Genomic DNA, 25810 nt, shown 5'->3' with positions numbered 1-25810 from the left:
TTTTTTGTTTTTCTCTGGTTAATCATATCACAAAGCCATCTTGTAACTGTCAATGATACCGATGATGATGACAATAAATAAATAAATAGTTAGAAATATATGTTTTGTGATACCAGTCTTGAAACTTTTCAAACATACCTTGTTGAACGTAGATGATCGCAGATTGAGATCAAGGAGGGACAAGGAGGTTTATTCTGCCGTTTCTTTTGATTCCTATGCTTACCATGCATTCTTTCCACATGAATGAGCAAATGCAATCTCCAGTCAACAAAACAGCAGATAAACTCTGATGTGGTGTATTTCATTTTACCTTCACTATCGTCTGTCATAACCCACCCAGACGATAGTGTGTTAGAGAAGCCTGCTGAAAGAAAATCCCATTACTATCATTATAAATTGTGTTCTACAAAGGTACATTCTCACAATGGAAGTCAGCAAGCTTTCTTACCTGGTTGAGAGAAATCCAGCTATGAAATCTGGAAATTACATTAGCAGGTGAAAAGCAAAGACAGCCAACACTATTGATCTGAGAAGTTTAATTTAGTTCTTCGACTGTTTGTCTCACTCGGCACTCAATGGGCAGATTAATTGAAAATTAAAAAATCAGTCATGGAAGACAAAAACACAATGGTTTTAGATTGTTTAGCCCATGTTCATTTACTTTGTTAGCTCAACCAATAACGGTCCCGAAACCATTCATTTTTAGCTGCATTTGCACCTTGAGTTTGTTTTTATTTCTGATGGACACAATCGTGACTGGATTGTATCGTACAGGTCAAACAGCAACTGCCTGTCTGGTTTATCAGTGCAGTGTCCAATTTGGAGAATTAAGAAGGTTATGTTTTTATTTTCCTAAGAAGAATGCTGAATTGGAAAACATTTCTGGTGTGAGAGAAAGTAATGAATTGAAATCCCTTTTCATAACTCGAAGCATTATCCGAACATCCCTGCTATATAATACTGCTTATTAGCAATATTGCATTGCAAGGAGGCATTTTCAAGCACACGGCTGTTTACACAGCATCTCTACTATAAAACTTCATGCTCTTATTGGCAGCCAGTCCCACTTTACAATCCCCAGACAGCAATTCTGCATTTAACATCATCCATAAAGGCTTTTATCCCAAAGTAAAGTATGAGTGTCCCTTCCACTCAGATGAATTGCTAATTGCGTGCAGTGATTTAATGTTATTTATTCCTCAGCAAGGTTTTTATGTTGGTCCAAATTAAACATATTGGAATTGTTGTGCCTAATGAGGCTGTTGGATATGATAGAGTGACTCCTGAAAGGCCCGACAGTGAAGCCACTAAATTTGCTTGACGCCATCAAATGAGAAACTATCATCATACATGCTTGTTTACACTGTGGTCAGCAGACAGGCTGTCAGAAGGTTTGGGGGAATTTTGGTGAAAACAATGCTTATTTTGACTGTTCACATCCTCTCAAATAAGCACATTCTTTTTCCCATATAATATGCTCATTCTAGTGACATACATATCTACAATGATGTTTGCAGCCACTCAGGACATCAATTGCAGCAGTTTGCAGCAGCATTTTCCCCTTCAGAATAAAACTACACTTGTTGTGTTGCATTATGGCTGCAGCTAACTGGTGTAAGAAAATAAATCAATCAGTCCATGGGTTAATAAGATCTGGTCATTTTTACGGTACAAACATCAAAAATCAGTCTGAAAGAGTGCCACTTTGATGAGTCTGTGGGGGGGGGGGGGGGGTCAACATGAAAGGTTCCATCCTAGAAATCAAACATTTCACTCTGCTTCTTTGCCAGCTTGGCCACCTCTTGTCGTATCGCCTGTACAAGTGCAGAGGTGGAGAGATTGCTCAGGGGAATGCTGTCCGTGTCCTTCCCCACCTGCTGCAAGCTTTTCTGGGATGCTGCTGTGCTCTGGGTGGTAGGCTGTTGGTCCAGAGTCTGAGTGTACTGTAGTGGGAGTATGGAGGGGCTCCCCTGTGGGTAGCGAGGATGAGGGAAAGCCTCGACATAACCCGGCAAAGGAAGCTATAAAAAATAAAAACAAAAAAGGTTCGATGACAAAATTCTGCGTTATTGATTATATAATCAAAGCCAAAACTTTTGCTAGTATTTCTTGAGTTAGTTAATTAGAGTGATGAAATGTAGTGGTGCCTTGAAATACCAGTGACTTGACTTAATTTTCCTACATCCCACTTCAGTTTGACTGATTTTTTGTTTGTTTGTTTGTTTGTTTGTTTGTTTGTTTGTTTGTTTGTTTGTTGTGTTTGTTTGTTTGTTTGTACTTATTAGTATTTAATGTGAAAGACAAACACAAAATTGCATACAATTGTGCAATATAATATGTTTATATGTTTATAATGACCATAACATTATTTTATAATCTTTTTTTTTCTTTTCTTTTTTTACAAAAAAATGAAAAGTATTGTCCTAGCCCGCATGAGTCCATACCTTGTGGAACCACTTTTTGCTCCAATTATGGCTTCAAGTCTTTTTGGATATGTCTCTATAAGCTTTGCACATCTTGACTTGAGACTGAGGTCTTTGCCCATACTTCTTTGCAAAACAAGGATTTGCTAATAATAAAACCTTTCATAGCTGCTTTAAATTTCCTCAAAACTTTATCCCTGACTTGGACTTAAAATTAGTTATCAGGTCAAATATAAAATGGCATAAATATAATCAATAATAGTATATCATACTCCCACGTGACACATTAAAACTGTTCAGACCAATCGGACACTCAGATTCCCATTCTCCGTGTCAAGCGGCTGAACAGGACAGGTTAAAAAAAAAAAAAATTGTCATCAGGTCAACATTGGATCGTCCAGGAATCATCAGGTAACTTCTGAAGACAACTGGATACTTTAAGAAAACAGGCTTAATAATTTTGCACACCACAAATTTCATGTATACTTTTCTTTCCAGGGCACAATTGTATGCAACTTTGAGTTGATATTTTACATAAAGTTCCAATAAAATACTGTATATGTACTGTATGTGTGGTCTTAACATGACAAAATGTAGAAGTGGTATGAATGCTTTGGCAAGTGACTTATGCTGCCCAAAAGCTTAGACTTTTAGTCCAATAGAATAGAATAGAATAGAATAGAATAGAATAGAATAGAATAGAATAGAATAGAATAGAATAGAATAGAATAGAATAGAATAGAATATTTGTCATGGTAGCAAATACAACAAAATTAACATTCAAACCAGTCAGTGAATAAGGATTTGAAAAAAAAAAGCTGTAAATAAATTTAAATATGACACATTGAATTTCAGTTTCATCCTTGTGTCTACTCTTACTAGAGTTCAAAGGGATGATAGCAGTTGGATGAAAAAAAAATTCTACTTGTCCTTGTTTTTAGTGCTCTAAACCAGTGGTCCTTGACCTGTTTTGCACCACGGACCGGTATGATGTGGGCATTGTTCTTCACTAACCAGCAATGTGTGGCAGACAAATACAGTAAATATAAAATAACACGTCAGGGCTTAAAACAAACATTAAGTGCAGGGAAAATGTAACCCACCAGATGCTGAATCAACCTTTTTAACAGCGGCTCTCCTAAAATTTGACGCCAAACATCCTTTGTTGCAGGCACAATAACTTCTTCTCCAATAATATAAGGTTTCTTGGCTTTGGCATTACAGTTCGCGGCGAGGTATGATGCTCTTAGCTTATTCGCCTTTGTTGATGTTGTGGCCCTCACTAATCTTTTCTGTCCTTCATGCTGGCGCTTTTCTGTTTCAGAAATTCCAAAGGCTTATCCATTATTCCAGGTTGCTTAGTCTCTGTGCCGAAGCAGCTTGGAAGGCTTCATTGCCTCGTTTACAAACTTTTGGCCACATATTATGCAGACTGGACTTTGCGTAGGCTCCTGTTCTGACTCATCAGGTGGCCTTTTCCCCATAAAAAGCTGTCCGAAGATGTCTGTTTTTCAGTCATCTTCGCTAGCGTGTGGGCTTATTATTTCCAGGAACAAATCTGATGCGCCTATGTCATATGTCATTATCGAGGGCAAGCGCACATAGATACTGTATATAAAAATAGATGCTAGCTCCCATTGGTGTCTATGGCAACATCCTACCCAATTTTATTATTATATCCATGGACTAATCATAGCAAAATGACCAGACGCACCCCGTCCGCCATTGCTGAAGTGTGCTTCCCTCTAACGTTACTGTTTACACTGACTGACGCTGGGCTGCTACTGAGGTGTGTAAACACCTCAGTAATGGGGACCACATATCTCTACTAATCTTTTGTCAATAAGTTAGAATTAGTCATTAATAAATTATTTATTATTTCTGTGCGGCCCAATAGCATATTCACCAAAGAGCGGTACCAGTCCTCGGCCCGGTGGTTGGGGACCACTTTTCTAAATTACCTTCCTAATGGCTAAATAGCATCTGTGTTGCAGGGCTTTAACCCTTTAAGCTTTGACTTGAACCGAAACACTGCAGCAACACATGAAGGCAGACTACATAAATATACTTATATTTTTAGCCTCTGCCTAGAACAACTAATACTTGCTGAGAGAAGAGTTGTTTGCTCAATGTATAGTACAATCCATCCATCTATCATACTGGCCCCAGGTAGCCAATACAAGCACACCAGAAAAAGCAGCAAAATGACGATGTAATTGATGAAGTGAGACTAAAACGGCTTTTGTTTTAATTGTCATTACTATGTGTTTTTCATAAAGTAAATGGTGTTATACTTATATAGCGCTTTTCTACCTTTCTACCTTTTCTACCTCAAAGCGCTTTACACTATCTCGCCATCTACCTATTGGTGACGCAGCACCAGGAGCAATAAAAATGAATAGTGGTATTTTGCCAATAATGTACACATTTCGAAATTTTCAGGTTTTTTTTAATATATGTACTAGAATATATAGGTGCAGGGCTGGAATAAAATGGGACATTTCTCTTTCAGTTTTTTTAAATTACGAGCATGTTCAAGGAATGATTTTAACTTGTATTTCAAGGCACCACCGTATTCCTATCATGAATTTGAAATTTTAAATGATGTTAGTTACAGGTTTATTTCAAGTCTTCCTTACAGAGTCTGCCCACTGATGTGACACATCTTCTGGCTCAGGAGGATAAGACATCCAAGAAGGACTGTGGTACGAAGTGGGCGAGGCGGACACGTAATAGTCTGAGTAGCCCGACCTGCTGGCTGGGATGGAATAGACTGCCGTTATTGGATTTCCTGAAGAGGGGGAGAACATGAAATAGAGTAACACATTATGACTTAAGTTTAAAATGTCACCTCACTTTACTGACCACTCACCTGAGTAGTTGGACACAGGCTGCTCTATAGTGATGGATGGAAGTGCTGCTCTGGAACTTGGCCCATATGGGTTATTGTCATGTAGACTCTGCATGTCTGTGACAGATGTCTGAGAGCTCCTTCCCTTGGGTCCCAGGTCAGAGATGGAACTGAATGGGATTGCGGGGCATACATGCAGATTTATACCAAGCAGTCGCCACTAGAGGGCAGACATACTACATGTGGATTAGCTATTAGCTCATTAACATTCTTGCCATACCTCAATGCACTAGTTCAATATTAAAATGTATACATGGTCTGAAATCACGCTGGTCACAGTACATTACCTAGAGAATATCAAGTCCCTGAAAAAGGATGTGAATGTACGTTGACTATGCAGTAGACAGAGTGTGTTCGGCAATGTGTCTATGAGAGAAAACTAATGAGCATTACCGTCTTAAGGAGGTGCCAGGAGGTGGTCCAGTACGAGGCGGTAAAGGAGGAGGAGAGCTAATTGCCATATCAGGCAACTGAGTGAAGTGAAAGGCCTGCAAGAGATAATGAAACATGCTTAAGTTTACATAAACATGATCCTTTGAGGGAGAGGTGTTCAAATTTGTATTATTACATGGACTACTTACCAAAAAAATCAATAAATGCAAGGGCCACTTGAAAATGTATTTAACACGCTAACCTCACACATCAGTGCAGATAAAGATATTTAAAGCAAACGCTTATTTTGTATTAGTAGAAGCACAGGTTAGTGAAGTCAGCAGACACGCATAAAGCGTCTGAGAACTTATTTCTCCACATTTTGAAACCTTATTAGTCATATCTAGCATTTTTTTCATTATGCAAATTTGGCTGGCTTGTTAACAAATACTTTTATTTGACCGAAGCAATTAGTATATTGATGTTCACTTCCACTGGAGTGTCTCTTTAAGCTTACATGGGTTATACTGAAGTTTTTGTTCAAATAATTATAGTTTACACGGTTATACCTCACTTTGATACTATTCGTTTGGCAGTCTATAGCATTTGGTTATTCGCTTTTGGAAAATTTTACTTTCCAAAGACAAAGCTATATGGTGGTTTTAAATACTTAATATGTAAGTATTTTCTTATGTTTATCTTGTTGCTAAACCCATAGACCTCACTATCAGTTGACAAGACAGCTCCCACTAACACTGGCTTCCCGCTGGGGGCCGGACCAAGCACAGCTAAGTTGGCTTTGACTATGATAAACTCAAACACACGCTGCGTTCAAACGCCGGATTTAGGTGGAAACAGGACTAATTTTTTATCACATACAACCAAGAAGGATTGTCTCAAGAGTGATTTGGTCGAGGATTCAAGGTAATTATTATATAAAAGAGCCCAATGCATGCACTTTCAACCTAAAAAGCTTTTTGTTTTGTGACAGCTGCCACATTGGATTATACAATAGCGCAGTTTTAGTTGGAAATATTTATGTAAAATGAAATATGACTGCCCGTTTCTTTGCTTATAACCAAGAATCTAGACTGTTCTGTAAAAATTCCGGTGATGTATGCATTTAGTTACAAGAACTTTCAACTTAAAAAGCCATATTGAATCCATACACAGTAGCGTAAGTTTACATTCGAATGATCAGGTAATTTTCGGCCAACTGCCCGTTATATGGCAAAAAAAGTCGTAAGTTAGACATTCCTGCAGCTATACATTTTTTTTTTTTTTTTTGCCTTTTATGTGTTTCATTTTATGTAACATTTCAATCTAAAAAGACGAGGGCCAGGTCGCCGGCAAGACGTGCCTCCGTGCTGAGGCAATAGTAACATCGGAATTCAACCTAAATAAGTTGTAATTGTATATAGAAAAATGCAAATTCTGCTTTTGGTGAGTAAAAATTAAGATGATTCTAAATGCTTTCCTCAGGTTAAGTTTCTGATGTGAAAATTGAGGTACAGTGCCTTGCAAAAGTATTCGGCCCCCTTGAACCTTGCAACCTTTCGCCACATTTCAGGCTTCAAACATAAAGATAGAAAATTTTAATTTTTTGTCAAGAATCAACAACAAGTGGGACACAATCGTGAAATGGAACAAAATTTATTGGATAATTTAAACTTTTTTAACAAATAAAAAACTGAAAAGTGGGGCGTGCAATATTATTCGGCCCCCTTGCGTTAATACTTTGTAGCGCCACCTTTTGCTCCAATTACAGCTGCAAGTCGCTTGGGGTATGTTTCTATCAGTTTTGCACATCGAGAGACTGACATTCTTGGCCATTCTTCCTTGCAAAACAGCTCGAGCTCAGTGAGGTTGGATGGAGAGTGTTTGTGAACAGCAGTCTTCAGCTCTTTCCACAGACTCTCGATTGGATTCAGGTCTGGACTTTGACTTGGCCATTCTAACACCTGGATACGTTTATTTTTGAACCATTCCATTGTAGATTTGGCTTTATGTTTTGGATCATTGTCCTGTTGGAAGATAAATCTCCGTCCCAGTCTCCAGTCTTGTGCAGATACCAACAGGTTTTCTTCCAGAATGTTCCTGTATTTGGCTGCATCCATCTTCCCGTCAATTTGAACCATCTTCCCTGTCCCTGCTGAAGAAAAGCAGGCCCAAACCATGATGCTGCCACCACCATGTTTGACAGTGGGGATGGTGTGTTCAGGGTGATGAGCTGTGTTGCTTTTACGCCAAACATATCGTTTTGCATTGTGGCCAAAAAGTTCAATTTTGGTTTCATCTGACCAGAGCACCTTCTTCCACATGTTTGGTGTGTCTCCCAGGTGGCTTGTGGCAAACTTTAAACGAGACTTTTTATGGATATCTTTGAGAAATGGCTTTCTTCTTGCCACTCTTCCATAAAGGCCAGATTTGTGCAGTGTACGACTGATTGTTGTCCTATGGACAGACTCTCCCACCTCAGCTGTAGATCTCTGCAGTTCATCCAGAGTGATCATGGGCCTCTTGGCTGTATCTCTGATCAGTTTTCCCCTTGTTTGAGAAGAAAGTTTGGAAGGACGGCCGGGTCTTGGTAGATTTGCAGTGGTCTGATGCTCCTTCCATTTCAATATGATGGCTTGCACAGTGCTCCTTGAGATGTTTAAAACTTGGGAAATCTTTTAGTATTCAAATCCGGCTTTAAACTTCTCCACAACAGTATCTCGGACCTGCCTGGTGTGTTCCTTGGTTTTCATAATGCTCTCTGCACTTTAAACAGAACCCTGAGACTATCACAGAGCAGGTGCATTTATACGGAGACTTGATTACACACATTTGGATTCTATTTATCATCATCGGTCATTTAGGACAACATTGGATCATTCAGAGATCCTCACTGAACTTCTGGAGTGAGTTTGCTGCACTGAAAGTAAAGGGGCCGAATAATATTGCACGCCCCACTTTTCAGTTTTTTATTTGTTAAAAAAGTTTAAATTATCCAATAAATGTTGTTCCACTTCACGATTGTGTCCCACTTGTTGTTGATTCTTGACAAAAAAATTAAATTTCATATCTTTATGTTTGAAGCCTGAAATGTGGCAAAAGGTTGCAAGATTCAAGGGGGCCGAATACTTTTGCAAGGCACTGTATTTATTAGCTGTTGAAAACTTGCACTAAATAAAAATATTTAGGTTGCTATTTTGGGCAAAAACGTATATGATATGTTAATATTGCTATTGATCCTGAAAATATAGGTGATTATCTCTGCTTTTGGAGATTTTTTTGCATCTAGCGTAAAATTTGAGAATTTCATAGCCATTTTAAGTTTTGCTATACTTGTATTAAAAAATAATCTTTTTTTTTTTTTTTTTTTTTTTTTTTTTTTTAGGGAACGACTGAATATTTTTTGATGTCGCTGCTCAAGGTGACTCAAATATGCCTTTTAAAAAAAAAAAAAAAGAAAATGTTAACTGGGCCAGTGTTTTGAAATTCCTGATTAGCAACGCTTAATTATAGTATCATCCTTACTGGTTTAGGTAAACTGCACTGGTATACGTCTGCTCCATAAGACGACCCACACTGCAGTCCTCCACGACCACAGCTTATAGTGCCTGGGGCACTGGTCACCACATCTGCATAGGGAATTGAAGGTGGAGCGGCGCTGTATTGGTCGGGCGGGGGACGGTGGTGGTGGGAGTGCCTCCCGGATGTGGAGTGTCCCCCTGAGGCCAGGCTGAATGCCTCCTCCAGAAGCAGGTGCATCTGCTGCCGCACTTCATCAATGGATGGCTGTGAGCTCAGGGTGGATGTCTGTGACTGGCCTTTCAGACCGCGACCGTACACGAAGCCCCTTTGATCCATTAAATGGTCGACGTTTGTTTCCTCAATTAACTCAGGCTCGGTCTGGAATGATAATCAATGAAATGTAACAATACATTTTTAAAACACATTGTTCTTGTCCTCATCATCAATCATTGCAATTCTTTACCACACCATATTTTTTTATAATCTTCTTTTCAAAACCATTCACCTAGCCTGTATGTTCAGTGACAAATGAAAGCAAGTTGAGGCTGCCCTATTTCCTGTAAAAATATAAGATTACCAAGGGATACCTGCCATTTTTCACCTCATAAATCTGCTCCATAACCCCCTGAAACATGGAAAGGGCGAAACATCTGCAGTGATTCAACTACACTGGTCCCTTTGTAATCAACAAAGCAAGTAAGGGTGTAAGGTGAAATAAAAGTGATGACAGAGCAGAGCACAAGAAGTGTTTTAAAGTGTTTAATCAAGTCTTTGTTATTGCTATGTAGTGTTTTGCGCAAAATAAGAATGGATGGCAGACATTAAAATTCACCATAACTGAAGATTTGCGGGGGGAAATTATCCATATTAATACTAGCTTCATTATTCTGTTCCTAACGAATGAGTAAAAGCCTACAGTGAATCAGAATTCATTTAGAGAATCTTTTTCCAAACCTAGACAAAATGCAAAGGAGTGTGAGGTAGAGTGGGGCAGTGACATTTCAGTCACCGATATCACTGCTTATATGATTTACAAAAGAAATGCTCACAGTAAAAACACAGAGAGGGAACAGTCTGCTCGATCACACTAGACAGCCGGCAACCATAATGGAACAATAAAAGATGGCAGCATGAAGCAGTCAGACGGATATGCATTATATATCAAGACCTTATAAATGTTCATTCGGGATTATAAATGAATCAGCCATCTTCTGGCAGTTTGTAGGTACACACAGTGGCCACACCAGAGAACAGCATACCTGAGTTCTTTTGTTGTAGTGTTAAATAGGCCAACAATGCACACATGTCTAATTAAAGATTTTGATATGTTTTTACAATGCATGTCACTACATTAAAATGGTTAAACATAATTTAAGTTTATTAGAAAAATGATCATGCTGATATACAGTAATGCATTAAGTAGTACGTGTTTTTCAGATTAATTGAAGATCTTAAATTATTGCTTGGAGTGAATGTGTGTGTGGTTGTTTGTATGGCAAGCCGCTTGCACATTTATTTCACAACCTATTTGTATGTTAAATTGTCCCCGTTTGGGGTGTGACAAAATATCAAAATGGTGATATATCGTGATACTTTGTATCCCAAAAGGCGATCGATATCCTCCTGCCAGGAATCCAGATATTGTTTTAAAAAGATGTCACTATCTCAAAAAAATAAAAAATAAAAAGGAACCAACAAGTTGCTACCAAAATCTTCCACCATAATAGTAGCCTGGTACACCAGACTCACCGCTGTTCCAGCTATTGAATCTGGCCACCATTCTGCGGATAAAAATTTCCAGGGCGGAGCAAGCCACAGCAAACAGACAGCGGAGTGGACCAATCAGCGACGGGCGGATGTCATGTTATTAAAACGACGAGGGACTTGCGCGCGGAAGTAAACATACGAGTAGAGCGGAGTTTATTCAACATGGCTAGCGTGAGACAGACTGTTGTCAATTACTTGTGTCGATGTGTTTTGGGAAATTTAAAACTGATTTTACCGTGGATTGGAACATATTCTCGGCTCTCCTGTTCGCCATCTGTGTTGTTGTGGAGACGACTTTCGACGCGGAAGAGTGACGTTGCTCGTTAAGAACACGACACGCGAATAAACGAATCTGATTGGACGGTTGATTTTGTGCTTGCTCAAGAGGCAATTAGTGGGCTGGGTCCCACACTATTCTCACAGTGTTTGAAATATACAAGAAGAACAGTCTGGCTGTGCCAGGCAACCATAATAGTGTCTCAGTTAACTCTAAGGTTGCATTGACGGTGCACGACACCCAGTCCATTTAGACCGTGGGTTTTCAGGGCATTTACAGGTCACTTGCGTTTCATTTTAGGGCATTTATAGGTCATTTCCTGTTGAGTTTGAGTCACTGCCTATTCATCTGGGTGATTCCAAGGTCACTTCCTGTTCTGTAACTCAAAATCAATAGGAAGTGCCCATAAAATACCCCAATATCAACAGGAAGTAACTGAACATCAAAAGGTAAATGACCTTAAATGGCCCAAAATTACCTCATTGCCTGGCATTGGCTGGTAATGACGGCCATAGACGTTCAATCCGTTTGAAGTGGGAGGGATGGCAGTAAATGAACAAATGTTCATTCGCTGCCACCCTCCTATTTCAAATGGATTGGATGTCTACTAGTGATAAACTCATTCCGATTCACAGCAGAAGCTTGTTTTTCTGTGTATTAGTTGTTGGTCAGAAAATCATTCTAGGATATTCTACAAATGTATCGATAATCGTTGTATCGCCATATCGTCAGATCATCGTTATCGTGAGCTTTGATTTGCAAATCGTATCGTATCGTGAGGTACCAAGAGGTTCCCACTCCTAGTCCCTGTACTGATATGCTATTTGTTCTCACTAGCTCAACAGTTCAGCACACCTGTTGAATGACTAAGATGCACTACTAGTAGAACAACTTTCTTAGTAGTTACAACCATTCCCCTTGCTGCATCACCAGTGGGTAGCTGGCGATGTAGTTAGTGTAAAGCGCTTTGAGCTCTGAGTTTTTTTGTTCCCATCGTTCTTGAGGGGAATTCTAAATCAGGCTGGTTAGGACAACGATACTTTTCGCCAAGATTATCATCCATTGAATATGGTATGCACACCTGTGTTGTGCCAGTGTAGTTACCCCCGTCAAAAATTGTATCCCCTGTGCGGAACCGCTGCACTGATTTGCTTGATTTCCGTGTTTTGGTTATGTAGTTATCTTCGAGGTTTTAAAACATGGCCCATCCATCAAAAAAAATCTATCGTTTAACGTAACATATGTACTGAATGTAAAAAAAGACAATGATTTACTGTTTTACTCGTAGGATGACCTATAACTGTTATTACCATAATTCAAGTCATGTACAGAGTTTCTCCAGTTTTATAAACGTCAATGTCCAAAATATATAACTGCGGTTCTTTTCTGGCTTCAATTAATTGTTTAACTCGTCATAACTCATAACTAATGTGTGCGTGTGTGTGTGTGCGCTCCAGCGGCCAGGGGATACAATTTTTGACGGGGATAACTACATTGGCAAGACACCCGGTGGTGGCTCTGGTGTACAATTAGTCTTTAGTGGGGCAAAATGAAACTCCGGTCACCATTTCGGCGGTGCTCTCTGGCGTTTCATGGTCCACATTTTCAATCCTTGGTTCTTGCTCAGCAGTTGTTTTCGCTTTTGAAAGCTTAGGTTTGAAAAAATTACGTATATCCATCTGGCCTCTCCGCGCCCCCCTTAAACTCTGCACTGATTATCAACATGTGATTCTGTACATGTACCATTATTTGTATATGAGCTCCCTCTGTTAGTATCTGAAAGAATCACTAAGTAGAGTTCAGTTGTATTTAACTTACATTCAATAGATTGACAGATGGTCTGGTACAGATTGGTAAAATATTTCAGAGCATAATTTGACTAAATTTTAAAGTATAGCTTTTTATAGCATATATGTCCTTCATTAGATGACATTTATTTGTTTTTCATGGTATGAAACTTGATTTTGTCTTATTTCTCAAAATTTGAATTTGACATTCTGTGGTATGTTAGTTTATGGCATGACTTACATCATATCCACTGTTCCGGATGCCTTTCCTGGGTCTCTCCCTCATCACAAGCAAATCCATCTCAGTTCCTCCAGGACTCGGACTGTTTAGGCTCTGCCTGCTGCGATATGATGTCTGCCCTACTTGATTTTGCCTGCAGCATACATTAGAAAAAAAAAGTAACCAATAATACACCAAAATGATAAATCATATTGTTTTTCCAGGATTATTTCTACTCTCAGATTATACAAAAACTGGATCCAAATTTAGGCAACTATGCTGATAAATACAGCTTTAGAGTATTATTTCGAACTGGAGCAGCCAAGCCGTAATGAGAACGCATTTAGAACAAATCAATTAAAAGCCATTCATTTGTTTTAGTGTCCCTTGAGCGCGACAGAAGGTTTTATGATGCCAGAAAACATAAACAAGTTGGGGTAGAGTATAATTTAATTGCAGTTATGTGGATTTCACTCAATCATTCCTCACATTAAAAGTGATAGGAAATCATCATTTGAATCAGTAGTTAAATTATAAGTTTACTTCTTGGGGGATCTGCAGGTTTATCTACATGTTCACAGTATAATGTATTAGGTATGTACAACATTGTTTCACACTTTGTATGAATCCCAAATTCAACTGTCTTTCTACAAATAAACTTTGCACATGTTTTCACCTCACGTGAGACTTGACATAGGTAGAATTTCGCTCGTCATCAGGGTCCACCAACTTCTCCTGGCCATGCCGCTGCGAGAGGGCCCGGCTATTGTAGCTACTGCCATCCATAGGTGCATTGTCATAATAGCCCTTCTTCTTGGCCTTGACCCTCAGCTTGTTCCTATAGTGCTCGGCGTCCGCTCGCTGCTTGAGAGCTAAATTCACCTATGGGAATGGAGGACAGGAGAGTGGAATGAAAAAAAAAAGACAATTATAAAAGGTCATTTTGGTAATAGGGTGAGTGAGCTCATATGAACTATTATGGCATAAGTACTCCGAATATGGATCTCCGTGGTCATACACTGCTGGCCAAAAATATTAGCACCCCTGCAATTCTGTCAGATAATGCTCGATTTCTCCCAGATAATAATTGCAATTACAAATGCTTTGGTAATAATATCTTCATTTATTTATTTAATGAATACCAATAATTTGAAGTTGTTTTTCAGATATGCCACTACCTTTACAATTTTCTTTTCTTGTAACCTTCCCTGTTCATCTGTTTGAGACACAAACAGAATGGGAATCTGAGTGTCTTTATAGTGTGAAGAGTTTTAATGTGCCACATTGGGAGTTTGGTGTACACCCAATGTGGTTGTTATAGTTGTTTCTTTTACAGTTCTGTTTTTGACACTTTATGCAGGTATACCAGTATAAAAAGTAGAAGCGCCACCATAATTAACAACTATTTGACTATCTATTTATGAAAAAGAAAAATGTAAAATATTCTTTATAAAAAATAATAATAATAATAAGCTGCCGTTTTTTTTTTGTCTTATCTTTTTTTTTTTTTTTGAGAAAAAAACATGTTTTTAAAAGTACTATATTAATTTTATTTTATGAATAATTTTTTATAACAATAAAGAAAAAATTAGAAAATCTTATTTGCTTGACATTTAACCATTAAAAAAAAACCATGAAGTAAAATATTATCATTATATTCTTTTCATTCCCATGTTCTAGTTTTTATTGAAATACATTGCTGGCCAAAAGTATTGGCACCCCTGCAATTCTGTCATATAATGCTCAATTTCTCCCAGAAAATGATTGCAATTACAAATGCTTCGGTAGTAATATCTTCATTTATTTTGCTTGCAATGAAAAAACACAAAAGAGAATGGGGAAAAAAAAAAAAATCATTTTACACAAAACTCCAAAAATGGGCCGGACAAAAGTATTGGCAGTCTTTGAAAAATCATGTGATGCTTTTCTAATTTATGTAATTAACAGCACCTGTTACTTACCAGTGGCACATAACAGGTGGTGGCAATAACTAAATCACAGTTGCAGCCAGTTAAAATGGATTAATGTTGACTCAACCTCTGTCCTGTGTCCTTGTGTGTACCACATTGGGCATGGAGAAAAGAAAGAAGACCAAAGAAATGTCTGAGGACTTGAGAAGCAAAATTGTGAGGAAGAATGATCAATCTCAAGGCTACAAGCCCATCTCCAATGACCTGAATGTTCATGTTTCTACCATGCACATTGTCATCAATAAATGTAAAGCATTGTGGCTAACCTCCCTAGATGTGGACAGAAAAGAAAAACTGACGAGATATTTCAACAAAAGATTGTGCGGATGGTGTGTAAAGAACCTTGACTAACATCCGAACAAGTTCAAGCTGCCCGGCAGTCCGAGAGTACAACAGTGTCAACCCGTACTATCCGTCAGCGTCTGAATGAAAAGGGACTCTATGGTAGGATACCCAGGAAAATCCCACGTCTGTCCCAGAGACATAAAAAAGCCAGGCTGGAGTTTGCCAAAACTTACCTGAGAAAGCCAAAAACATTTTGAAAGAATGTTCTCTGGCCAGATGAGACAAAAGTAGAGCTTTTTGGGAAAAGGCATCAACATAGAGTTTACAAGGCGTTCAAAGAAAAGAACACGGTCCCCCCAGTCAAACATGGCGGAGGTTCCCTGATGTTTTGGGGTTGCTTTGCTGCCTCTGGCACTGGACTGGTTGACCGTGTGCATGGCATTATGAAGTCTGAAGACTACCAACAAATTTTGCACCGTAATGTAGGGCCCAGTGTGAGAGAGCTGGGTCTCCCTCATAGGTCATGGGTCTTCCACCAGGACAATGAGCCAAAACACATTTCAAAAAGCCCTAGAAAATGGTTTGAGAGAAAGCACTGGAGACTTCTAAAGTGACAGCAATGAGTCCTGTGGAGACATCTGAAAATGGCAGTTTGGAGAAGGCACCATTCAAATCTTATAGACCTGGAGCAGTTGGTCAAAGAAGAATGGTCTAAAATTCCAGCAGGGCATTGTAAGAAACTCATCGGTGGATACGGGAAGCGGTTGTTCGCAGTTATTTTGTCTAAAGGTTGTGCTACCAAGGATTAGGCTGAGGGTACCTATACTTTGGTCCGGCCCATTTTTGGAGTTCTGTGTAAAATGATAATGATTTTTTTTTTTTTTTATTTAATTCTCTTTTGTGTTTTTCATTGCAAGCAAAAATAAATGAAGATATTACTACTATTTGTAATTGCAATCATTTTCTGGGAGAAATTCAGCATTATCTGACAGAATTGCAGAGGTACGAATACTTTTGGCCAGCACTGCATAGGCTTGAACATTTGGGACCTTTGAATCAAACGATGACTTAAGGTATTGCTTAAAGGACAGGTTTAAAATGCCAGAAACTCTACCCTCACATGTTAAAGTTTGCCTTTAAATCTACCAAACAAGTGTGGAGGTTATTGTGATTGGCTAGTTATCGAAATGTGCCATGCAATTTGCTGGCAGTCCAGGAGTGTCAAGAAGGGAAACAATCTCAGTCAATGCATTACCTCTCCATTGAGCATGGCTGAGTTGCGATCAGAAGAAAGATGTTGTGAATAGTTGAGCTGAGCTGTCATGGGTTTTATTGAAATGAGCTGCAGGGAGCCAGATGAGGTGTCATATGGATCTGAAAAACAAAGTAAATTCACTCAGAACCCACTACAATTAAATATACAGCATTTTTAGGTCACAGGGGAGTATGAATTATATTTTTGGCATGAAAATTCTTATGTTTGTATCTGATAGACAAGGACTTGAAGCATTCTGCGAAGATGAACAAGATGAGTGGTATGGAAAGTTGAAAGGCAGATTGGCGAGCTAACTAGTGTTCTAATTAGTCGGGAGTCTGTGTGTGTGTTTATGGTATGTCAAGGGGTTAGTTACACAGCACCAACTGTGACTACAACTGGCATATTAATAATGTGTGCTTTTTGTGCAAAAGCATCACATCCATCACGGCATACTGCTGAGTGGTCATATTTCTGCTATCACAAATGCAGGAAAGATGTATGAACTTTTTGCGAGGGTACATTTACAGGTATGTGAAAAAAGAATGGATATGATTGTCACATGACCACTTGACCTTGCTGCTGGAAGCATGAATGATTTTGTATTTACACCCCCCCGCGTTTGTGTGACGCTCACCATCTCTCTTGCGCGTCTCCTCCTTTGTTGGTTTCTGCTGTGCTGTGACTTTCGGCGCCGCCAAGCGCCGGACGGAATTCCGCTGCTCTGATTCGCTGCTGATGACGGAACCGTCCTCACTCAACAACTTGCTGCAAGTAACCATAGCAACAGGGGAGGCGGTGAGCTCTGAGAAAAGCCGGGCTCAAAGCCACGTTATGTCACTCTTCTCTTTAACAGCCTCACCTGCCCAAATATATTGAATTACAATAACAATTGTTTGCTCAAAAATAGATTTATCCAATATTATATTCATTTTCAACGCTAGCCCAACCTAAAGCTAGGACAGAGGATCGATCTATAATTTACTCTTGCATCCAGAAGCCTTCCTTTATCCTTATTAACTAATACACTGCTATTGACTACGATTGATGTGACTGTGCTCTTAAAAAAATTGGCTGTTTTTACTTCGATCACACAGTAACTTTGACATCTTCCCACAACATAACACTCAAACTAAAGAAAGACATCTAAAACCTTCCTACTGTTCTGACAGCTTAAATGTTATTTCATAATTAAACATTGGCTATCACTTTCAATGGTACAGAAACATGATTATTTGATGTCAGCCAGTTAAAATTGATTTGATGTCTAATGCTGGCAATGGCAGTGGATGAGTTCATGATGAATAATCTCGGTATAAGTACATGCATCTCTGTGTCTGTATTATGTCAAAGAATGGTGTGATAGAGCATCATTTTTCTATTAATTAGAAAAATGCTGGCTCTGTCCGCATGGTGTTAAAGGGCCTCTAAACGCAGCACTAAGGCTGGAATTAGAGCCGCGCCGACAGTGACATCAAAGCGCCGCAGTCCATCCCTTATTTGTCTGCAAAGAATGATAACAGCGAAGGGAGAGACAGAGGAACAGAGGATGCCTTCCCTGCTCCCACTGAGGCGGCGCTGCATGGCCTCAACAAAGACGTGCACTGTGTGATAATAGAGACATAAAGCATACATTTACATTGGCTGCATGAGAGGGGGAAGTCGGGTTAAACGATATGTAGAATCACGACAATCGGGAAGAAAGAAATTCTAGGAGTGAAAATCTTTCCTGTAGGGAGAATGAAGCATACTGCAGATAACGGTGACTTCATTTGGCATAGGAGTGGGATGTGTTGTGTATGTAAGTGTTTAAAATGATTGGTCAAAATGAAGCCTTCCTAATTTCAGTCGTGATATTGTATATTTCTATCAAATCATCATCCAACTATTTACAGTAGTACTAGTTGCCCATCCTTTTTTTTGGCTCATGTCCTTAAAGGTAAACTGGAGCCTGTACCAATTGGCTTTGAGCAAGAAGCAAGGTAGACCTACTTCAAGTATAGGCACACATAGGCAAACAACCATTACACCGTCTTTAACATGTAGTAATGATGTAGGAGGAAGATGAAATACCTGCAGAAAACACTCAAAATCCACAATAGACTGCCAAAATAAGATTAGAACCGAAACGCCAGAACTGTAAAGTCACATGTGCAAACTGGAAATGTTGTGTTAGGTCTTCTACAGTTTATATATATATATATATATATGATGCATTAATGCAGATGTACAAAGGTTAATATAGTAAAATATATTGAGGGTTCTACACTATGTTCTTTTGTGCCAAACTGAAACAGGCATGTCTTTACAAAAAAAAAAAAAAAAAAAAAAAAAAGGAACAGCTCTGAATGGTTTTCACTAGGGTTGTTCCGATCATGTTTTTTTGCTCCCGATCCGATCCCGATCGTTTTAGTTTGATCGATGGCATTTACATTATTAACATTCTTTCTGTGAGAGGGATCCATGGATAGAAAGACTTGTAATTCTTAAAGGATAAATGTGACTTTGTATAATGTGACAAAATATTGCCATCTAGTGTATTTGTTGAGCTTTCAGTAAATGATACTGTAGCCATTTAACTGTTCTGCCCAAATGCATGATGGGAAGTGCAACCATGACTGTGCGTAGTGGTACCAATTGATATATCTTCTCTGAGTTGGGAAATAACATAGGGTCTTAAGAAAAAGATCAATTACTACCTTGCTTCCCCACATTGCTTCCCACGATATTTCTAATCATAGGGAGAGGGAATGTAAGGCTTTAGCCAATTAAAAAAAGGCTCCAAAGGCTGCCAAAATTCACTCTTCTCATTTTACGCTGCCTTTTAGCTTTATATATAGGTAAAACGGCGCCATTACAGATTGAACGCGACAATGCGTGAGTGGGTCACGCAGCGCATGCGTTAATTGCGTTAAACATTTTAACGTGATAAAAATTTATTTTTCAATTAATTACTGCCGTTAACGGGATAAATTTGATAACCCTACCTCAAGCCTAAACTAAAGACTGGATGAGTGTAACATATTATGTCTGTAACGTTAAATACAATTAGAAAACGATTTAATTAAAATATATATATATATTAAAAAAAGGCATGTCCGATATTTTTTTGCCGATTCCGATACTTTGAAAATGGCGTCATCGGACCCGATTGATCGGGATGCCGATCGATAGGGACATCTCTAGTTTTCACAAGCTTGGGAGTGTAGAATTGTCCAAAATAGTTAAAAAATGACAGAGATAATGCTCTCCAGACATTTGCCAATCCTAAATTGATTTGTCATGGTTTTTGGGTTGGGTTTAGGTTCACATTTATTAAGGTTTGAACTTTAGGGATTGACTTTGGGATATCTAGTTTGGGGGTTTTAGCTTAGGTTTAGGGTGTGTCATGGTTAAGGGTGTAATTTTGTCGCTGAATTTCTGTTTCCCAGACCAGTTAGCAATTTACACTTAAATGCAAATTATCCGTTGATTAATTAAATTTCATCTGTAAGTTTATCTTAACTCTAAAATGTATGTACATTACTGAATATTTTACTTACAAGGTCATTCCAAAAAATTCTAACTCAATCCAAAGAATAACATTTAGCGGTTTAGTAACACTCGATTGCAAATAAATCATGCTAATAAAACATGCTTAACATCAGCTTGTTTACAGACTTAATGTTAGTTTAGTACTGCTCACACAACCATTTTGTTGAAGCTGTATTTGCTTTTTGAGTGACCATTTATCACGACTCTGCACTTTCATAATCGCATGCCATCATGCACATTAGTGAGGCTTTGGTCAGAACATGAACGGGACCGATTAGGGAACTGACATTAGACTTAAATCTTGCAAGCAGTTAAAAAATAACTCATAATTATTATTTTTTTAATGTTAGGTATGACTGTCGCTGTGAGTAAGTGATTAACGTGATCCGATCTGTCCCCGCTTCTTGCTTAAATTGACTGAAATTTCGTCCAGCATAATTGCGTCCCAGCATGGGTAAGCATGTAAAATGGATACATGGATGGTCCCATTTAGGATTGTAACATGAAGGTAACTTTAAAGGCATCTGACTCGCGATTGACGACAGTGAGTCATCCTGACGTCAAACGCAAGATCAGCTTTCTCCTCATATTGCCCATTCTGTCACATATATTTAAGTTTAATCTCATTATCCTGCTCCAAAATTGAATCCAGGCTTTGAGAGATTTGCCCTTTTTGTGGCGCCATTAAAGAATCAGTCATGATTTAACATGACAATTCATTTTCAGAACAGCACTTTTTGCTATCAAATACGTGGATGGGTCACTTTGACCTGGCCACACGCAGACCTCTGCTTAAGCCTGTCTATTTTTCAACATTAAGTCATTAGGAAGGCACTCTGAGTTCTCAGAATGAGCTGGGCTTTCTTGGCCATTATGATGTACGGCATTTGAATAGAAGTGAAATACCTTTTGTTTTTATCACTGGTGAGGTTCGTCTTGTTGACTGTGCCGTCGTATTTCAAAGTCTTCTCTAACGAAAGTGGTGCATCCCGAATTTTCAGGGACAACATCAAAGTATCTTGACCAGCAGGTAAGGTCTCCTCATCTCCTCCCTGCTGCCCCAAATGCTGCTTTGCATAGTCAAAACCTTGAACCGGCTGAGAGGAAGAAGGATGAGGAAAAAAAGAGTAAATTATAGGAACAATATAAACCAGTAATTTTGTTTTACTCTACTATCAGAGAAACAAATTATTTCTGACACCTCTTTTGTAGTGTTAGCATTAATAACATCACCATTTACACTGGGTTGTTCAAACTTTGCATCGCACTGCAATGATGAACGAGTCATCTTTCTTATAAAATGCATATTTAAAGCTATTATCATAAATAATTTACGGCATACAATGCTCTCAAGATTTGGCTTTAGAGTGGATTTAACGATGAACCGAAAATAAACTTTACAGTGAACTTTATTTGGCCTTCTCTGAAGATTTGAACGCATTCAATGTTTCAGTACCTCCCAGGTGTGCGGAAACGTATCGGTCAATTAATTACACATTTTACACAATATTGTAGGTGTTACATTTATTTTCTAAATACTTCAATGAGATAGTAATATAATAAATAGATAGTAATTTAGGTACAGTATTTAGTCTATTCCAAAAGTAGAACATAGATATCCAAAAATAGATGAAAATGTAACTCATATTTCTCAAGAAATTAGATAAAAACTGTTTACCCCACTGCTGTGCCTCCAATGGGAGAAGATAAATTGATATAACTAAAGCCCTTTTCATCTTTATCCAACTTGGTGTCCAATAAACACTCACAGTGGGAGAGGATTAGATGAGATTGGCAAGTTTTCATAAAAATATAATGATGGATTTAAACATTAAAATACATTAGGGGAAACGCAGGAGGAATGATTTACTGTTCGAAAGGTAGCAATCACATGAGACGCGCACACACACACACACACGGGCACAAACTCAGATGAAATTACATTGCTTCAAATGCATCCATCCGGTGTTGCAAAATCAATGTGACACTCCACTGAATAAGCTCTCTTTGTATTACGGTTCATACACCCATATATAGTCTATAGAAATCACTGAATATTTAGTCATGACTTATTTCAGTTCTGTTGAAATGAATTACAAGAGCAGTAAAGTAAACACTGACCGCAATATTTGTCAGAATGAAGCAGTCGCCATTTTTACTCGAAGGGAAATCACTATGTGGGAGGTTTTTTTTTTTACCTGGGAAAATCACAATGGGATCGATTGTGTATTGCAATAACTGTGGATTACAGACGGTAGTGTTGTATTTTTATTGGTATCAATAAAGCAGCGGAATCTGCTGATGGTGTTGCTTTTGTTTTCATTCATCTGCACTGATCCATTCTGGTGAAGAGAAGCCAGACTCAGCAAAAATAACAGTACACAGGAGGGGCTCAGATGAGTTTGAGAGGGATATATCGACACCCGGCCTCTTTGCAATCTTGTAAGTTCACACGTCTGTGCTTCATAAACACTCCATGAAAAATCTGGCTGTTGTCAAGTAACATCTGGAGACTGCTCCAGGCCAATTGTCTTTCATCCAAGAGAGTCCCATTGTAAAAAGTGTTAGTGCTCCAATGGGCTTATGAGTTGTTAAGTTTTCATCAGCGCGGCACAATATACAGCACAGTCGATAGCTTCTAACCCCTGATTTGGCACCATGCAAAGACCGAAAATGTTGTACCTGATGATAGTAGTTGACATCCCTCCGATACGTCATCTGAAAATGAGGTAAAGTGCTTTAACAGTTCATAATTTAAATCGAAGATACTTCCAACTTGACATCAGGTATAGCTACAGTAAGGCTCATCTTAATCATGGATGTATAAATGAAAGATTGATTAGAAAAGATAAATGGCAGGATGTATAAATTCAGAGATAGATTATAGTTTGATCCCTCTTTTTACTTTTAATCGTCTCAATCAATCCACATTATATCACTGAGCAATGTATTACGTCTATCCATTTTCCATACTGCCTGGGAAGCTGGTGCATATCCCTAATGACTTTGGGTGAAAGGCTGACTGGTTGGCAGTCAATCACATGATATACTGTATATAAAGAGAAGGACAATGGAACATTCATGGTGATAGGAATTAGGATTAGGCACCACTTTTCACATTTATTCTGAAATTTGAAACACTGCTGGAAACAGGACACCAAAAAGAAATATATATTTTAAAACGCTGTATGTAACAGTCTGTAACTCATGTAAACCAGTTGCAAAAGCCACGTGTGAGACCATTATATTTTAAGTTGCTTTCGGCTGGATGTGTACAACGTTACCTTAGCTCTAGGATTGAGGTTTCCGATGGCATCTGCTTTAAAGTCCTTTTTGTTTCTTCTGCACAGAACAGCTGTGATTATGAGGATGATGAGTGTAACAACGGCTATGGGTGCCAACACTGCAGCGATTATCCAAAGGTTATTTGGAGGGTTCTTGACCACAGCTGAGGAATGTAAAACATTGTCATTATCATCATCATTTTATTGCAACAATCATGCTTTTAATTAAATGGAAAGTTTGTTTTTTTTTTTTTTTTGGGGGGGGGGGGGGGGGGTTGATGATTGGTACAACATTCTTCATGTTAATGTTTAAAAAAAAATGGAACAAGAATGGTAAGGTAGATGGTTGGTCTTTTTTTAGCTTCGTTAATAGAAAGTTATTGCTTTGCCACCAACTTGTGCCATTTGATTCTAAGGAACTACAGCATATACTGTATAGTATAGTGATGGTGAGGAGCTTCATTTGGATGAAAGTAATTTTATGCTATCATCGTGTAGGATATATACAGTATCACTTGGACACCCCAAGCGAGAGGCAGGCTTTTCTGACACTCGTATATTGAAAAATTTCTCACATATTGAGACTGATTTTCTCTCGTGAAGATGTTTATATCGTGAAAAACTTGGAAGCTGAGGTGATTGTATCATGAGGGTCCACTGTATATGAAACTATAACTCTCTTTTGGAAGACATCAATTGCGGATTTTTACTATTCACAGCAGGGATTGGTCCTTAAAAGGAACCTCGGCCTAAAGACTTGTAGGCTCTAATAAGCCACAATTGTTCTCTTTTACTAAAATACGTTATTAGAAACACATAAAATGTTGCCATTGATTTAAAAATCTATAATATTTAGAACATGTTTTGACCGACAGAGAGCGGCATGTTTTATGGACGTGTGGTAAAAACGTGTGGTGTGGTAATGCGGATTTTTACTATTCACAGCAGGGATTGGTCCTTAAAAGGAACTTCGGACCTAAAGACTTGTAGGCTCTAATAAGCCACAATTGTTCTCTTTTACTAAAATACGTTATTAGAAACACATAAAATGTTGCCATTGATTTAAAAATCTATAATATTTAAAACATGTTTTGACCTACAGAGAGCGGCATGTTTTATGGACGTGTGGTAAAAACGTGTGGTGTGGTAAAAATGTGGGGGGCCGACCTTGGCTGACGTCCTTTACGTAGAACAATATTTTTAAGCAAATTTTAGCTAGCCCTTCTTTGTGTCACATTTACTTTATTATTATATATATTATATATATATATATATATATATATATATATATATATATATATATATATATATATATATATATATATTATTTTTTTAATTAATAATTTCAATAATCTCGCAACTAGCCTTTCTGGCGTTCTTTTGAAAAGGTAAATGGAGAGTACTTGTTTAACGCTTTATCTACATTGTTACAATGCCCAAAGCGCTTCACATTAGCACACATTTATTTACCCATTCAGACACACACGTTCACACACCCTTCGACAGTGGGCAATCATAGCCAGGAATCGAACCGCTGACGCTTCGGTCCCAGGACAATTCAAGCTACCAACTGCGCCACGGCCACCCTTGACTCTCGGGCTCTTGTGAAATAGTGCTGCTGTGAAATTAAACAAGCTTCAAATTGCTTCAATTTCTCGCTGCGTATCTTCCCTCTAATGTTGTCATACATGTCAGCATGTCTTGTTTAGTAATATTGCCTTACATTGAACTCTTTAAAAACAGCAACTGACTCTTTGCAAATGAGGCAGTTGTTGCGTATTTTAGTGAAGAAATAGTCCAATTTCCACCTTTCCTTGAAACGTCGGCTGTCGCAGTCAACTTTTTTTATTTTTGTTGATTGTCGCCATTTTAGAAGGTTGGGAGTGAAGGGTCACACGGGGTAATGTTGCCTGGAGTGCTGCTGCCTTTTAGTGGGTAAATGAGGAGCAGCATTTAGAGTGTAAGCTACTTCATATGCTGGTAGCAGTACTGCTGACCAATTTATTAAGTATGCGTGCGGGCCAGACGTTATTGATTTTATGACAGAGGCTGGGGGCCAGATGAAATTTGACCACGGGCCGCATTTGGCCCCCGGGCCGGACTTTGGACATGTCTGACGTAGATTGTCACCGTCACTCGACGAATACTACCGGGTTACTGCAATTCCTTCTACGCGGCGAGACGTCCACCACATGCGCTCATCAGT

General features: G+C 38.6%; 1 protein-coding gene across 4 annotated transcripts in view; it reads right to left on the bottom strand.

The window, feature by feature from the left end:
• Positions 1 to 300: 300 nt before the first annotated feature.
• kiaa1549lb (KIAA1549-like b) overlaps positions 301 to 25810 on the bottom strand; it is a 119181-nt gene continuing 93671 nt past the window's right edge. For 2 of the 4 annotated variants that reach the window (XM_057833995.1, XM_057834002.1), the window contains exons 11-22: positions 23605 to 23768; positions 23003 to 23038; positions 21227 to 21417; positions 17424 to 17554; positions 16787 to 16905; positions 13953 to 14158; positions 13298 to 13430; positions 9229 to 9603; positions 5728 to 5822; positions 5296 to 5444; positions 5063 to 5214; positions 303 to 2021 (exon numbers count right to left, since the gene is read on the bottom strand). In XM_057833995.1, coding sequence (XP_057689978.1) covers positions 1755 to 2021; positions 5063 to 5214; positions 5296 to 5444; positions 5728 to 5822; positions 9229 to 9603; positions 13298 to 13430; positions 13953 to 14158; positions 16787 to 16905; positions 17424 to 17554; positions 21227 to 21417; positions 23003 to 23038; positions 23605 to 23768 — 2018 coding nt within the window. In that variant the 3' untranslated portion in view covers positions 303 to 1754. Of the gene's footprint in view, positions 2022 to 5062; positions 5215 to 5295; positions 5445 to 5727; positions 5823 to 9228; positions 9604 to 13297; positions 13431 to 13952; positions 14159 to 16786; positions 16906 to 17423; positions 17555 to 21226; positions 21418 to 23002; positions 23039 to 23604; positions 23769 to 25810 lie in introns of all 4 variants that reach the window. The other 2 variants (XM_057833979.1, XM_057833986.1) reach the window with 2 other exon arrangements.

Source organism: Corythoichthys intestinalis, chromosome 1 (genome assembly GCF_030265065.1).
Source record: "Corythoichthys intestinalis isolate RoL2023-P3 chromosome 1, ASM3026506v1, whole genome shotgun sequence".
NCBI lineage: Eukaryota > Metazoa > Chordata > Actinopteri > Syngnathiformes > Syngnathidae > Corythoichthys > Corythoichthys intestinalis.
Note: the sequence above shows the minus strand (reverse complement) of the source record. Positions and strands in the feature narration are given on the sequence as shown.